The sequence below is a fragment of the Gopherus evgoodei genome, chromosome 9 (genome assembly GCF_007399415.2).
Source record: "Gopherus evgoodei ecotype Sinaloan lineage chromosome 9, rGopEvg1_v1.p, whole genome shotgun sequence".
NCBI classification, from domain to species: domain Eukaryota; kingdom Metazoa; phylum Chordata; order Testudines; family Testudinidae; genus Gopherus; species Gopherus evgoodei.
In genome coordinates, this window is record NC_044330.1 from 82,464,242 (window position 1) to 82,481,600 (window position 17,359).

The 17,359-nt window shown below is 39.1% G+C and overlaps 1 protein-coding gene across 2 annotated transcripts in view; it reads left to right on the plus strand.

Annotated features, from left to right (window-relative positions):
• Positions 1–17,359, plus strand: part of LOC115657179 (fibronectin type-III domain-containing protein 3A-like) — an 88,858-nt gene that overhangs the window by 12,833 nt on the left and 58,666 nt on the right. Inside the window, exon 2 of one of the 2 annotated variants that reach the window (XM_030574592.1) lies at positions 14,940–15,080. In XM_030574592.1, the coding sequence (XP_030430452.1) occupies positions 14,970–15,080 (111 nt within the window). In that variant the 5' untranslated portion in view covers positions 14,940–14,969. The remainder of the gene's footprint in view (positions 1–14,939; positions 15,081–17,359) is intronic. The other variant, XM_030574593.1, reaches the window with a different exon arrangement.

The window sequence follows — 17,359 nt, forward strand, 5'->3', positions numbered from 1 at the left end:
CCACTTGTCTTCAAGTTAACCACGTCAGAAGCACTTCCATGTCTTTTCAGTATAATGGGCTAGTCTGAATAGACATACTCATTTCCTTGAGACTGTTTCTAGGCTTACTAAACAGTATATTGGCCTGTGTAGTTTCAGACACAGGCTACCTCTTCCCCAGGTACTGAAGAAAGAGCTGGTAGCTCACTGAGTGAGCAGCACTTGGTTCTTCTGAATGCAGATTGCCTTAGACAGGATTCAGTTTTACCTGTGTTTCTAATGAAAGAAATTACTAATTCATTCTGTTTTTCCCATTACCATCAATTTTTTCAAACATGGGTGCTTAAAGTTAGTTACCTATGTAAATAGCCTGGACTTCAGAAATTCTGAGCACCTGCAGCTCCTCTTGAGATCTCACAAGGGATCAGCATTCATCCAAACATTTTGCTTTTGCTACAGAAACCTGTAGCTGCTTGAGGAGGTTAAAAACCTGCTTCTGTTTTGGCGACTGAATAGGGTCTGACATATTGCTGCTGAGCTGTTTGTATTATGGTAACAGTCATGGACTGGGAACCTCTTGTGCTAGGCACTGTAGAAACAGATGACAAAAAGACTGTCCTTGCCCCAAAGGGCTTACAATCTTGTCCTGTCTTTCTAAAGTTGCTTTAATCTTAAGTGCAAAGCATTCAGACGAACAGTTTTCTAAGTGTTCTCAGCCAATGCTGTGCTTATAGTTTCAGCTGTTGTGGAATTCTTTTACAGACATTTTCACAATCTTTGTTCCTTATTTTCCGAGTTCTTCTTTTTCACCTTCTGTCTCTAACCTTGATCTCGAGTATTGGCTCTGCCTTTGCGACATAAATCTGCAGTTTCTAGCCAAGTCATTCGTTTGCTTATCTTCAGACACTTTTGTCTGTTTTTTCCTGTAATTCTTAAGGCCATTTTTTCAGATTTAGAAATGAGAGATATGTAGGATTTCAAAGTACAGTATTAACATACAAATAAAATGGATTCCTTCAGGCCCTAAACATCCAGAGCACTGCTTTGAGATGTAATTAGCCTATTTTCACATAAGAAATTATCTTTAATTGTGTTAAGTAAGCTTAATGTGCTACGTGTTGAAGAATTCATGCTTTGTAGCTTCAGGACAGCATTAACTGAACAAGTTAGCTGATGCCAAAATATCTTGTATTCCCAGCAAATGGAAGCAAACAGACTGTTGTGCACTCATCTGTTTAAACACACACACAAACCAACAAAAAACACCTGTAGCTGGAAAAATCTTAATCCCATTGCTCCTTGTAGTTGGAGAATTAAACACTCTAAGAGCCCAATTCTGCAAGGAGTAGAGTACCTTTAATTCCTATTGACCTAAGTGGAAATAGCGCATTTCAGAAGCCACTTGGCTCCTTCATAGTATTGTGCTCTAAGGATGGGATCCACAAAGGTAGTTAAGCACCTAAATCCCATTTTTAGGTACCACTATGATCCACAAAATGCCCTCTCAGCTGCCTCCTAACCCTATAAGTACCTAAAGTCTCTTGGTGCCTAATTTTTTTTTCCTCTGGGCATTCATTCTGCAGTCTCACTATAGGCGCCTGGGCACCTGTCTCTTGCCCAACCCCCGAGCAATTCATAAACCGGGAAAGACGGGCATTTGGCTGCCCAAGTCTCATGCAGGGGCCTGATCTGGTAGGCAGCCTCTGAGCATGCCTAGCAAATCAGACCCCTCAGGCAGAGTTATACAAAACAGCTGGAGGCAGGGAACAGAGCAGGTGTTCCCAGATAATCTTTAGCCTAGTGGATAAGGTACCCACATAGGACGTGGGAGACCCCTAGTTCAAGTTTCTTCTTCTCCTGAGAAGAAGGGATTTGAACAGGGATCTGCCGTGTCTCAGATGACTGCTCTAACCACAAGATTAGCCATTCTAACTTGTTCTCTGGCCCAAATAATGTTTAAATATTCCATTGTTTTTTAAAGTCACTCTCTTCTATTGAAGATGTTCCACATCAGAGAAGCCACATGAGAATACTCCATAGCCTAATGGTTAGGGTGCTCACTTGGCAGTTCCATGTTCAAATCCTTTCTCTGCCCCCAGCTGTTTTGTTAGGTGGCTAAGTTCCTATTCTCCCCCAGTTCTTAGATCTCTGGCACAGCTATATGCCTCTAAGCAGCCTGCGTTCCAGAAACGTGACTGGGCTTAGCACACACCCCTCTGGTGGGCACCTCCTATTGACTAACGTAGGCGACTCCATCTAGCATGCTAACTTTAAGAATTCCAGTCTGAGGGCACCTCTCTCTCCCATTTTATTGTATGGGGGGGCATAAATTGTGCTTTGTGGATCATAGTGTTGTTTCTGTGTTGCTTTTTTTTCTTTTTCTAGGCACTGTGACATTCAGTATTGAATGCCTAAATCACTTTAATGCTCAGAATGCAGAGTTAGGTTTAAAAAAAAAACAACTGATACACTGCATGCCCAAATGGCAATGTAATAGATGTTTGTATTATATAAATTGTGTATTTGGGCCTGATACTAAGTAAATTAACCATTTAGTTAAAAGTTGGGGATGACCCTTGATGTGGCAAAGGTATGGTCAGTCATACCTAACTACAAAAATGTATAAGCTTCCAGCATCAGTGTTATCTAGCTCTTATATATTTACTTAATCCCTCCAGAGGATTATAAATTGCTTCAGTAAAAGGATTACCCTTTGAATCCATATAATTGCAAATTTAATTTCCTTGGATTGGAGCTCTCAAAAAAATGTCAAGGGCATATTATAAATGCAAGGGAGTCTTCCTAGTACCAAAGCCACTGCTGATGGTTCGTTTTTCTGGTCCTGTCTACGCTACAGGAAAATCAAGTTAATCAAAACAGCTTTTAAACATAACTATTTCCAGAAAGATTCCAACACAACTTTTATGCTGGTACAAAGTCTGGAATATGGCCCATGAAAGGATTTGTACCACAATTCTTCTTTCTGTATATTACCGGGGAAACTGTTTTTGGAAGAACAGTTAAAATCAACAACAAAAGTTTCTCTGTGGTGTTGATGAGTTTCTGTGTCTCCAGGTACTCTGCCATTTGTTTAAAAGCCTCCAACAAGCCTTTTCGCTACAGAAAAGGATAAATGGACACAAATCAGATATTAGGAATGGCAATATACAAAAACCTGTAGGAGAACACTTCAACCTCCCTGGCCACACTATAGCAGACCTTCAGGTGGCCGTCCTGCAGCAAAAAGAACTTCAGGACCAGACTTCAAAGAGAAACTGCTGAGCTTCAGTTCATCTGCAAATTTGACACCATCAGCTCAGGATTAAACAAAGACTGTGAATGGCTTGCCAGCTACAAAACCAGTTTCTCCCTTGGTTTTCACACCTCAACTGCTAGAAGAGGGCCCCATTCTCCTTGATTGAACTAACCTCATTATCTTTAGCTTGCCTGCATATATATACCTGCCCCTAGAAATTTCCACTACCTGCATCTGACGAAGTGGGTATTCACCCACGAAAGCTCATGCTCCAAAACGTCTGTTAGTCTATAAAGTGCCGCAGGATTCTTTGCTGCTTCAACAAAAGAACGTTCATAATCGCTATTTTGGATATGCTTCTGAGCAGTAGCACTTCCTATATGACTGCAGCAGCAATAAGACTCTCATACTGTGACCAGCATGCATTTCATATAGCTTCTGGTACTGTCACATGGAAAGTAACTCTGCACAGGAGCATCTTGCAGATAGCACTACCTTAAATCACTGTGGCATTCTGCTGCTTATTTGGATAGTAAGGGGGGATGAGAACAGGTTAAACAGCGGAGTTCCTGCAAGAATGTACTTAATATAAAGCAGTGTAGTCCCTTTTTTAAAGAATCTTATATTCTGTTTCTGGAGTTAACTTTATTCTTTATCCTAACACTGAGATCTCCCAGCCTGAGAACATGGGCCTAAATTATACAGTATTTTTCCCAGTTGTAAATATAGAAAATGTTTGACTGCACATACTTGTTGGGTAAGCCCTAAAGAATATTTTCAGTCTGTCAATTCAACGTGTGGTGCCTTTTTTTGGCTCGAAGCCAAACTTTATACAAGACGGTGTAGAAAAAATCACTTGGGTATCATTCTGAATTATTTCCAAAGATTTAGTAAAAACATACGAGCTTTGAACAGATTAGTGTTATGGAGAGACAGTGGTCTCTTCAGAACTAAAATTGTAACTAGGCTTCTGTTAAAAGCCTGATTAATACCCCCTCTAATTTTGCCATAAATAAACCAATCTGCCTAAAACTTCTTATGTGTGGTCCTGTGGCACGGGAGAAATATTTTAAGATTGGGGTGATACAACAGGGTGTCTGAGATCTGACTGATGTTTGAAAAACTGGGAATGTATTGCAGTTTGTGAAATGTTTCCTATCTCAAAATAGCCTGCCCTGTATTAACTCTGAATTTCTTTTTTTGTTCTCACTGGGGACTGATTTTTGACTTTTTTTTTTCTTGTTTGTTTTCATTTTTTAAGTTTCTAGTTCCATGGCTTGGGCAGGTGTGGGGTTTTTGAACCTATAAACTCTAGAGGTCATAAACTCTGCTGGCAGGTTATACTAGATTTAAGATGTTCAGAAGTCAGAATGCCTCAATAGGAGTTGGCAGGGTGTTCTGTAGAGTCCCAAAGCAAGCCAGGAAACCCTAGCTTTTTCTCTGCCTCAAATGTAGCAATTTTCATAAAATTTTCACATGTCAAAGTTTATAAGAAGCTTTTTCCAAAAAATAAAAAGCTCTAACAATCTCTGAATTGGTTATAAATAGAGCATTAATTTATATTAGAACATAATTATTGGGAACGGAGGAAACACATTGAAAAATCAGAAATATAAAGTATTGTAAACCAAAAAATCAGAAATATCTAGAAAATCTGGAAATATTTGAGGTACCAATACCAGGTATTTCTGACCCGTAAACAAATTTGGCCTTTTGATTTTTTTGAGCCAGATTCTAGCTACCTAAGAGAAACTCTACATATCTGCATGTAAATTGTGGTTTCCCTGCTTCTAAGTAAGGACTGCAGACATCATTTTCCCCACCACCCTGTTACAGCCCAGAGACCGCATCCTGCTTATTCCCATCCACACATGATCCAGGCAAGACCCAGTCCGTATACCCCACTACTCAAAGAGCTGGATACTTCATTTAGTCTCCCAATAGGTCAGAATCCCCACATTACAAATACAGACTGGAGTTAAACTTTGTCACAGCTATCTGGACGTAAAGGTGACAGATTTTCTTTCTTCCTCCTCAGCATAACTTTACTCAAGACAAAGCAGAGATAAGTAACATACTATCGGATATCTGTGTAAAAGCTAGGTTCTTGTTCCACCTGAAGTTAAGAGCTTGGTGAAAAAATTACTGGAAGAAATTCTATGGCCTGTGTTACTCAAGAGATCACACTAGATGGATCATAATTGCCTCATCTAGCCTTAATCTAGGAATGCATATGCTCAACATGAAAAAATTAATGTAGCACTTAGTGGGGCTGTTCTACAGGGAAGTAGAGGACAAGTGGCAGTGAAAGGACAGAGTTATTGTTGATGGATGAACTCAAATGAGTATTTCTTGGTTGGTACATCTAAATTACTCTTGGTTTTTATCCCTAATTTTGAATTTCTTGACTTTAAAAAACAAACGTATTAACTATGTAATAAATCTAAGATGTATACAGACCACTCTAGCATCTATGTGGTACTGTAATTAATTTTCACTATTTATGCAATCTGTTTAGCTTCTGCTCATTGCTTTATTTGGACAATTAATCTGATTTGTTTAGTCATGCTCATTTCTTGAGACTTATGCTTTAATAGGAAATCTCTTGACTTTTACAAAAAATTGTTTTCAGTGTTTGTGAAAAAACTTCTGCAGATCCTAAATGCTGGGTCTGAATTAGCTGGCATCTCATTTTAAATATTATTTGAAGCAGTGTTTGAAAAGTTTGACACCTACTAGACAGAGCCAACATGAAAGATTTGCAGGTGGCCTTTTATTAGTGAGATCCTGTGCCAACACTGTTGTTTCTTTACAAAATAAAAATCACAACAGATCACATGAGACTATGTATATGTGTGTGAAATTGTATTACTTATTGCCAAGAACGTTAAGTCTGCTGAGGCGCACTGGAACACAGTTCCATGGTATTCTCAAGGACATGTGGTGCCCTCTGGGGAGACATTTGGGTATTGGGAAAATATTTTGACATGAGACCTAGTCACTGGGTTAAAAATTTATTAAATCCAGAAATAAATACTGATCTAGCATCTGAATCCAACAAAAGGCAATTATATTTTGTTGATTATACAAGACTGAAGGGGAAAAAATCCATACAGACATTGAGTATAAACAACCTTTTCTCCTTAGAACAGGCTAATTTTCTCTTTCTTCTCCCTCCTATTACGTTAAAGTAGATATTGTTACTAATTAAGAGCCTTGTACATGCTGAATTCTTTCTTCAGGTGTTAAGATAAAAGTAGATTACTCAAAAGTAGCAGGATGTTCAGAAAAATTAGTAAAATTATTTCTATCAGGAAAAATCTGGCTCAAAATATGATGCAAGCCCTGATAAAACAGCTGTCAAAAAAGCACTGCTGCTTTTCTGTGGAGTGTTTTTTCCCAAGATGTTTTATTAGTTGTCACTTCTTTTCATGCAAAACTCACTGTGCTACTCTCTTTAGACGATTAAGCTGTGAATATAAATGACTAGATTTTTTCTACTTTTACAAGTTTGCCTATGATTTTATAATATCCACATTGCTTTTCCTAGGAGATTCATTTAACTAGAAGCTTGTTAATTATTGTAAATTGTTGCTTTACTGTTGGTGTGTTATACTAATTGTGAATTTTTTATGGTGAAAACAAATGCAAGTTTTTGCATAAAATAAAGGTGTAATATCTTGTCAAGGAAAACTAATAATGACTTCATATCATAGCTTCTTGTTAGAGATGTTATGTTAAAGTTTTAGTGGCGTTTCCGTTATTCAATCCCAGTGGATATAGTTTTATTAACTTACTTGGTAAAAGACTGTTTGTTTGATTTCCCCCCCCCTTAATCTTAAACACTGCCTATTAAGCTTAGTTACCTTCTGTTAATTTAAGTAAAAGTCTGATATTTACCATTTCCTGTATATTAATGTTGCATATACTTTTAACTTTTTGATTGAAGTAAAATATATTTGAAAAAAATTTTTTTAACAAAATGTTTTTAAGTACAGAATTTCATAGCTGAGGAACTAACATTTGGTGCAGGGGTTCTCAAACTTCATCGCACCTCAACCCCCTTCTGACAATGAAAATTACTACACAACTCCAGGAGGGGGGACCAAAGTCTGAAAGTCTGAGCCCTGCTGCCAGAGGGGAGGGGCTTCAGCCCTAAGGTGGAAGGCCTGTAACCTGAGCCTCCCCACCCACAGCTGAAGCCCTCGGGCTTTGGCTTCAGGCCTGAGCTTCAGCCCCAAGGCCCAACTAGTCTGTCAGCCCTGCCGACACCATTTAAAACAGTCCTGACCCACAGTCTGAGAACCGCTGATCTAGTGTCACTTCATTGTACCCATTTCTTGTTATCTGTGTGGTTGCCCGCCTCACCCCCTGCTTTTGGATCCCTTGTGTTCATTTAAGCATTTGGTAATACTGAGCCCAAGTCAGTGGGAATCCATAATAATCGCAGCAGCGTGTTAGAGGATTTGGGGAGCAAGAGAGAGGGGAAGGCTGGCATTTCAGCCGTCAGTCTCTGCGTTTTTCTATATTTGTAAGTGAGGTCAGTCACAGTGCTATATACAGTATTTGTTTTGTGAGAAGCTAGTGTGGCAAATTGCTAGTACTGTTATACTGGATCTCGCGCTTTCTCTCCTTTGGGGAAGGTTCAGGGCACCATTGCTTGTCTCTGAATCGGTATTTTAATTACCCCACTATTGTCCTTGAGGAGGGGAGTGGAGAGGGAGGAACCTGGGCCCACCCTCTTCTCCACGTCCCAACCCAGGGGCCGTGAGGTTTGTGGTGAACCACTTGAACTAGCGGTTCCTTCCCCTGGGCTACTTCCCACTCCTGCCCTTCAGCTTGTGAAGGGGCTTCTTGTCCTCCTTCTACATAAGCCAGGTGCCCCCTTACCTAGGGTTTTTGGATTTGTCAGCCCACTGCAGCACTCCTCCAAACTTTCCTTTCGGTCTCTCTTCAAAACTGTTCTCTGCTCCAACTCCCACACTGTCTGACTGAAGCAGGGTTTTTTATCACATGACTGACTGCTGGTGCTCTAATTGGCTTCAGGTGCTCTAGTTAATCTATAGCAAACCTTCCTCCCCTTGCAGGGAATAAGGCTCCCTGCTAACACTCTCCTGCTGCCCTCTGGCCATGCTGTATCACACTAGTCATATAGACTTCTCTCTGATTTTTCTTAAAGCCTTTGTAATAGAGACTGCTTATGGAAAACGTTGCTTTCTTTTGTAACTTTTCTTTTTAAATATGATTACCTGAATTATACCATCAGAATATTGAATTACTCAAGTGTACTTCTGAGGGAAAGTTTAAATATGAAACATTTTTTACCTACTTACTTTTACCTGATCTTGTAGTAGTGTGAGATAAAGTTTATGAATCTTTATATATTATGCATACAACACATAGAGTATCTAAGTTTAGCTGCCTCAGTTCTGTGTAAACAGTAATCCAGCATTCTAGAATTCAACTCTTGGGAGCCCATAGGAGAATCTTCCTACATGTTAATTTGGCTGGCAGTCTCAAAAATGCCAGTGTTCAAAGGGATTGAAAACTATATTAGAACAAAGCCGCATAATACAGAAGTAAATGTGTGACCATAAGTGTACATATTACACTGCACTTAATCCAGATAGTTAAATGAACTACTACACAAAGCTGAAACGAAAATGTGAGGCTTGTTGATGCTTATTAAAGTATTGTTGAATGCAAACATAACCAGGTTTTTTCAGTTGTTGTACCTTCCATAATAAAGTCTACCAGAACCAAAGATACTTAGATACAAAAGTTAGAATATTTGTTTTAATTGTATTTTACTGTTTTTCACTTTTCAGCACATTTGCCAAATTATATGTGCAGTTTCTTGTGGGTATCAAAAGAATATAGAAGCCTTGTTTCTTAATTTAAAAAAAATAGCAGAGTGCATCTTATACCAGATTTTAATTCATACTCCAACTAAACGAAGGTTTGGAAACAGATCCTCCAACTAATACATCATTTGGAAACTTCTATAGAGAAATGAATCTGGCAAGAATTACATTTGTAAAATCTAATTTTACTAAAATTAACAAGTTAAATTGCATACTGACTTGAAAATCTATGCTATATGGTGACAAAGTTCCAGAAAATGTAGCTACTGCCCACTGATTAATTCTCGGAATATGCTTGTGACATTCTCCAGAGTAAAATCTGGACTGTCGAACAACTATCTCCTCAGTTTTCCAAAATGGGGGATGCCTTTTACACTGCTTTGCTATGAGAGCAGCCACTCCTTGTCTGCTCTCACAGTCTCTAGCATGTAAATTACTCCCAGTGCTGGTATTTGAGGGCTCTACCCAGCCACTCCTAAATTATATTACAGTACAGAGCAAATTCCCTGTCCCAGACTTCTCCCCAGAAATGTGGTGCTTGTACTGCTCATTACCCTTCTGGACAATACAAGCTCATTAAAAATCCAGTATTTAATTAAGAGAAAACGATCTGCACAAACCTTATCTCAAATGGAGTTTCCCAATCAACTTCAATTCAAACACACAGTGGTTTAGATAAAACAAGTTTATTAACTACGGAAAGACAGACTAATGCCTCATTACTTGTAATTACTTAAAGTCAGAATTGGTTGCAAAGAAGTAAAAGGCAAACTAATATCTAACTTAACAAGCTAAGTGAATTCAAAGTGAAAGTCTATCTTACCACATGTTCTAGCAGTTTTACTGGCTGAATCTTTCAACCAGGATCTCTCCCCAACCTGTTTCCTATATACTGTATTGTGGTTACTGTGAGTAGACATAAAGGGAGAGAGGATTTGGTTTCCCTGTTATCATCTTTTGTAATTATTTTCCTCTTTGAAAATCATCTCCAGCTGAGGTTCATGACACACAGACTGTTTGCATGGGAAACTCCAGCTGTTCTAATGCCAAAATGTAAATTTCTCAGTTACACCCTTCTTCTGCCAAAGAATGGCTGCTTAACCAGGCGATAGTCCATTTGATTATGTTGACACCTGGCAGTAGTGTCATTGTGCATTTTGTTTTTGAGGAACTGGTTTGTGCATGCTTTTCTAAACTTGGAATATATCTCAATGTTATCTTATACTTTTATGTGCAGTGTTGCCACACCTGTTTTTGTCAGAACAATAATGATCAGCGCATCAAGTCTTCAAATGATTCCTCACAAGGCATACTTTGTACAAAATCCATTATAGTTTTGGTGTAAAAAGGGTGAATTTAGGGATACAGACTGTCACAATGCTTTTGCAACTCAGAAAATTACAAAATAGCACAATCCGTGATGCGTTCAGATGGAATTAGTTCCCTTTTTCAGGTTGACCTAAATCAGAATTTTGGAATTTGTGTATTAGTTCATCTTTTATTAATAGTAAAAGGGTGGCATATGGATTTATTCAGTGCATATAGCTTTTCCAAGCCTATTTCCTTGCAGTATTGGCCAACAGACTAAGCTAGGCTCGTTTAATAAATTTTGTTAAAATAGCATATCCCACCAATGACAAATGGGGCTGAAGTTTTGGAAAGTAAAGTTTCTTCTTTTGAGTGATGGTCCCTGTTGGTGCACATCATGTGCTTAGAGCCACTGAACTTTGAAAGCATTGTCCATTGGTCTGTGCATGCACCCTGGCTCACATGCATCTGACTGAGGGGATAAGAACAGGGCAGACAGACTGCCTCTCCAGTTCCTTCTGCCACCATGTGGTCTGGGTCAGAATCTTTAGTGTCCGTAGCTTTGGCTTCATTTTACTAAATAAGAATCATCTAGTTTGTAAATAATTTTAGTAGTTTTCTTGTTTAGCATTAGATTAGTCATGCTCAGAGAGTCATGGCTCTGTACATCAGGGTTCCCTAGGGAGATCCAGAATACCATCGAGGACCTCCCCTTCGATTAATTGCACCTCTTCAATAGAAGACAAATGAGTCCCTCCATACCTTGAAGGATTTCAGGGCTACCCTCTGCTCACTATGGATATACACACCTGCACTTAAGAGGAAGTTTCACCACCAATCTGTCAAATCTAAACATACGGATCAGCAGTACTCTGGGACCTTAACTATTCCCATAAGTTTTTGAAGATAATTGCTAACAGTTCCAAGATTGCTTTCCCTGGTTCCTGAAGTACCCTAGGACAAATTTCATCAGACCTGCCCACTTGCATACATCTAACTTATCTAAATATATTTTAACCTGTTCTTTTCCTGTTCTGGATTGTGTTCTTTCCCTAGAGTAACCTTTGTTCCAAACTGTTAATGCTAGAAATACAAATTTGCAGCATTTAGGGCCTTGATTATAACTGGTGCCTCTAGAAACCACTGTAATAGAAGAAATGATAGGGCTGTGAATTTTTACTATATACCAGGGATCTCAAACTCCAAATGACCACGAGGGCCACATGAGGACTAGAGTCGCATCACTGACTCCCCACCCCATTTCAACCCCTTCCCCAAAGTCCCCACCCAGAGCTGGCTTTAACAAGTGTGAGGCCTGATTCGTACTCACTTGGCAGCGCTCCAGGTCTTCGGCAGCACTTCGGCAGCTGGTTCTTCACTCGCTCTGGGTCTTCCACAGCACTCAAGGACCCGTCACTGAAATGCCACCGAAGACCTGGAGCGAGTGAAGGGCCTGCCGCCAAAGACCCTCGGAACACTGCCGGGTGAGTAAAAATTAAAAAGGCACCAGTGCGGGGCCCCTTAGACATGGAGCCCGATTCAGGGTAATCAGGCGAATCGGCCTAAAGTCGGCTATGTCCCCATCTCAACTCTGCCCGCTCCCTGCCCCTATTCCAACCCCTTCCCCAAATTTCCGCCTCTTCCCCTGAGCACGTGGCTCCCTGCTACTTCCCCCTCCCTCCTGGAAAGTGCTAAGCTTGGCGACGGGAAGCACCTGGAGGTAGGCAGAGGAGCGGGGACGTGCGCACTGGGGGGAGGGGGGGCGGTAGGTGGAAGGTGAGGGGAGCTTGGTGACTGCAGGAAATAACTCGGGTTGGGGGGGAGCTTGGCAGGCCGCAGCAAATAACTCCATGGGTCACATGCGGGCTGTGTGTTTGATACCCCTGCTATATACAGTATATAATCAGAAAAATTGATTTGGGACACCACAGAACATGGGTGAGCTAAGGCTGAAAACTAGTATTTTACTATGCTGATTACTTTCATGCTACAACAATGTAGCATTTAAAAATTGTCAATAGAAGCATACCTTCAGACATAAGAGCATTCTGAATTAAGGCTGCCACAACATAGTAGTATTTATATCTGAAATTTCCTTGAGGTTGCAGTATTCCCCAGGATACATTATTTTGTTAGACGTTTGAAACTAGGATAGAAACTTTAAATATTTGAAGTTGCAGGTGTTAGGGTAATTTTTATACCTATTTTAACAATTTGATATTTTTATTAATTATTTGAATGCTGTTTCCATAAGGGTGTTTTCTTAGCTGTTAAGTATTATTTCCATCTTCTGATATGACTGATTTCTTAGATCAAAGACAGTCATGCAAAATTTTGGATGACTCATGTATACTAAATTCATGCTATGGATAATTTTCATGATTTTAGCTTTAAACCACTAAAAACAGGAATTGTACAGTGAAAGCCATATGACTTTCTTACTTTAAGGTGTGCTAGTGGCAACATTACAATACAGTTATTTTAGGTGGAATAATTATATGCAGTCAGATATCAGTACATTTTGTTTGCAGCAAATCAAAAATATCACTTAGTGAATGATTATTTTATTCAGGATGCAAGTAACTTACTAATGTTGGCATGCTTAAAATAAACTTTGTGGGACAATTTCTGCCCTCACACCTGTGCAGTCCCATTTGTTCTCTTAAAATTCCTTTGCTAAAAGCAAAGCTAAAAGATGTTTGGTGTCCAGTTACATTATTTATTTGTGTTTGGTACTGTTTGATATTTCATAATACTGTGCTGTGAGAAGTTACAGTAGCTTTGAACTAAAACTACTATAATGTCAGTTATCATGAGAACTTCTTCTGAGTGAGGGAATGTTTTTCAGTTAAATGCTATAGGTCTCTTTTGACCTTATATGCACCAAGGATTTCAGGGATTTCTCCCATCTTCGCTGTACAGCTACTCTGAACAGGGTTAGATGGCATTGTAACAGACTACATCAGTCACTCTGTTAGTGCTCCTACCATTGCTACCATGGTGTAAATGCATCATTAAGTGCTGAAATAATCACAGGAATCATTTTTTCCCGATATGGAGTGCAATGCAGCAAACTAAAAGACATTTTACTATTATACACTGAGTTAACTCAGCCTATGCAAGATTACTAATTTAACAAACTGAAATACTCAAGGCTGCATTGTAGTAATCTGTCTAAATTATAGAAGATGGAGAGGGAGAAAGAAATATCAGCTAAATATAATACAGCGTTTCCTGTAGCCTGTATCCTGTGCAGCACATTAGACCGTATAAATATATAGTAGAGACCCCAGAACTGCGCAGCACTCCTCTTTCCTTCTCCAGTGTGGCCGTCTCAGGGTACGTCTTCACTACCCGCCGTATCGGTGGGTAGCAATCGATTGCTCGGGGATCGATATATCGCATCTCATCTAGACGCGATATATTGATCCCCGTATGCACTTATATTGATTCCGTAACTCCACCAACCCAAACGGAGTTGCGGAATCGACAGGGGGAGCCACGGACATCGATCCCGCGCCGTGAGGACGGTGAGTAATTAGATCTTAGATACTTCGACTTCAGCTACGTTATTCATGTAGCTGAAGTTGCGTGTCTAAGATCGATTTTCCCCCGTAGTGTAGACCAGCCCTCAGTCCAGTCAGTAGTCTTTCTTGCTGTTAATTTTGATACTAACATTTTGATTTATTTTATGCTGTCCCTAAACTTTACTTTTTCAATGTGTGGCGGACATTTCTATTGATAACAAGCAACTGCATTGTAAAAACTCTTAGAGGTTTGTACCACCCTGTGAGCTACACTGGAGGCTTAGAAACTTAATTCTTTCTATTGAAGCTTAGTTTCTGGAGTGTAAAAATTCAGCAATTTTTTAAAATAACACACCTTTTTATGCAGTAATTGACATGGTTGTGAAACTGTATTACACACAGGGTCCTAGTTGGTTATTTACTTCTGATTCCTCCTTGATAGTGCTGTTTCAGTTTAAAGATGCATATAATGAATTTCAAGAACTTACTTGCAGAAGTATGGCACGAGTCTGTTCCTTAGCATCATGCTCAAGAAAATGTTTTGGGCTTTTTGTGTGTCTGTAATGTAGTGGGCCTGCAGATACACACAATAAATATTGCTCCAGATTCAAAACTGCTAAATATCCTTGGCATTACCAATAAAATGTGCATTTTTTTTTAAGTTGCAGTGATTTTTAAAGTGGCTCTTGTAGTAAACTTTTGTCTCAAATTGAAATGACTTTAACATCTTTGGGATAATTGCTTTTTTGTGGAGTAAGGAAGTCTTATTTCTTTTTGTTCTTGGGACTTTCAAATGTCAGTAAGTTGGTTTGAATGGTGTAAGTTAAAGAACCAATTAATATAAAAAAAATTTTCTTCTGAAGAGAATCGACGTTGCTATATTTTTCTTTTCAAAGTTTGCTAGACACCTCATATGAAGGGCAAACTTCTATAAAAATGAGGCTAGTAAGAAAGTTATTAAAATAAAAATAGCTCCCTGATCTTGATTCTGTATTTTCATTTCAGCAGGTGGTTGATGTGCGACACTGTCAATGAATGGTCATTTTAGCCATGATGGCCGACCAGCCGCCTCCATTAGAAGCCACGCCTATAATGAATGAAGTGCCACTTCTACCTCATATGGTTAATGGGGACAGCATACAACAGGCAAGTACACCTGTAAAAGTATAATGCATAACCGTCAGTTTAGACTTTGCCTGCTATGGCAGTACTTGCCTAACAAGCTAATTGGAGTGAAGTGTATTTCAAAACTGCCCATAACTGGGCTATGTGCTTTATAGAACAAGTAGAGAAATTGTGCTTGTAGTACTGATAATTCTTGTTTGAAAACACCTTGAAAATTGGGGTATTAACAGGAAATGGAAGGAAAGTAAGTGTAATACTGATACTCAAAATCAGAAGAGTTTTTTCTGTTGCTGTCTTCAGTCTAACTTCTGACGCAAATATGGAGACCAGAAAAAAATCACTAAATCTAGAAGGTGATAGCACCATGAAAATAAGCAGTAAAGCTTAGAGAGAATATTTTTCACTAGACGCACTTGATTGCTTTGTTATAGAATTACAAAATTAATGGATCAAAGAAAAGTGTATTTGGATTTAATAAAACATTTGATAATTCACAAAATCTTTGATTATAACAAACTATTCTAAATATAAATTCCAGTATGGATTAGAAATTGGCTGCAGTACCGTAAAGAAATAATTATGTTTGACAGAGGTATGGTAAGATATAGCAAGGATCAGTTAGGTTGGCAATATTTAATATCTTCATTAATCTACATAAAGGAGTTCATAGCACATTAATGAAAATTGTTCATGATAATTTGGAAGGAGATCATAATATCAGTGAGGACATAAGAATAACACAAGTGCTTAATGAGATTAGAACTTTGGGCAAAAAATGATATTCAGCTTGGTAAAGTGTAAGTTAACTAGAAGTGAGTTTGCAATTGGATATGGTATTCTAAAGGTTACTGCATTGTACTAAATACAAAAAGGAAGTGTTACGTGACCCAGAGATTATAGTCTCTGTACACTTCTAGCATGATCACGCTGAAAAACATTGTATTAGGTTCCGGACATCTCATTATTTTAAAGATACTGATAAACTAGAAAGTATTCAGAGAAGGAATACGCAAAGGAATATGTTATACTTTGTACTTTTACCAGCAGAATTTAAATAGCGGGTGTGGATTTGGGGAAATTTTAAAAGAGAGTTTATATCACACAATAAACAAAAGCTACAAAGCATATCAACTAGTCTACCTAGCATTTTAGCAAGGTGAAATCCCTCTTTCTAGACACTCATCAGCTGAGAGTATGTTCAAATGGCTGATGCATCATGTTACACTAGGGAAATAGTAAATTGAAGTTGGTGACCAATTTGGGTGTCCAGAAGACCACCAAGAAAGGGAGGTTGCAGTAATTAAAGTGAAAGATGCTGAGGACCTAGATGAGATCATTTGTTGTCTGAAAAGGGAAGAGAGGGATCTTGAAGGTGCTGAAAGGAAGAAATGATTGACATGATTTGAACACAGCCTGACTATGAAGAATAGAAGAGTCAAAGATAATTACCCAACTCTGTGACTTATGTGATTTTTAGGATGGTGGTTGTTTCAGCAGTAGTGAATAGGAGAGAGTGGGAAATGTTTTGGAGGAGGAATAACTTGTTCCATTTGCGCCATGTCAGGTTCAAGTTGACAGCAAGCTATTCAGAAGGAAGCAGAGAGATGGGATTGGATAGAGGGAAGGCAGATGTGAGTTATCAACACCAAGTTTGTAGTTGAAGCTCTCAGTGGATAAGATCACCCCAAAAGGGTGTAAATGGAGAAGAGGAGCCAAAGGCACAGCTTGCACAGCAATTTCCTACAGGAATCCTAAACCTGCGTAAAACAGAGATGCCATCATTGTTGGTTTTAAAGCAGTCCAGCGTCATGTCTTAAATTATGTAGTGATCCCTAAGGCAAAAAGAAAGGTGGGGCCGGGTGCTGAGAAAAACCCTACTGCTATAAAAGCTGTAGTTGCTGTTGTCTTCCCTAATTTGTGGCAACCATTTTCCTCAACCCAGAGTCTTCATGCAGCAGCAAGCCATCAGGAAAATAAAGAACTCTGGTAGGTTCAAGAGCTTCATCCAGCTGGAGTTTTAACTTGATCTACAGAGTTATAAAAAAGATAATCAGATCATTGGGGAACTTCCTCTCTGCTTCTCACTGGTGTAGGTACCCATAGTACCTGAAACTAATGGAAGTTTCATTCCATTTGTCCATTTTGGAGGACTTGCTGACAGTCTGACTTAAGATCTGGCATGCTTGTATATCATAGCCATTAGGTGGGCGAACCTCAAGAATAGATTCTCAGACAGAGATGCTTTAGCAGTGACTTATTTAGCATCTGCACTATATTTGGGAAGAAAATGTTTTTTGGAT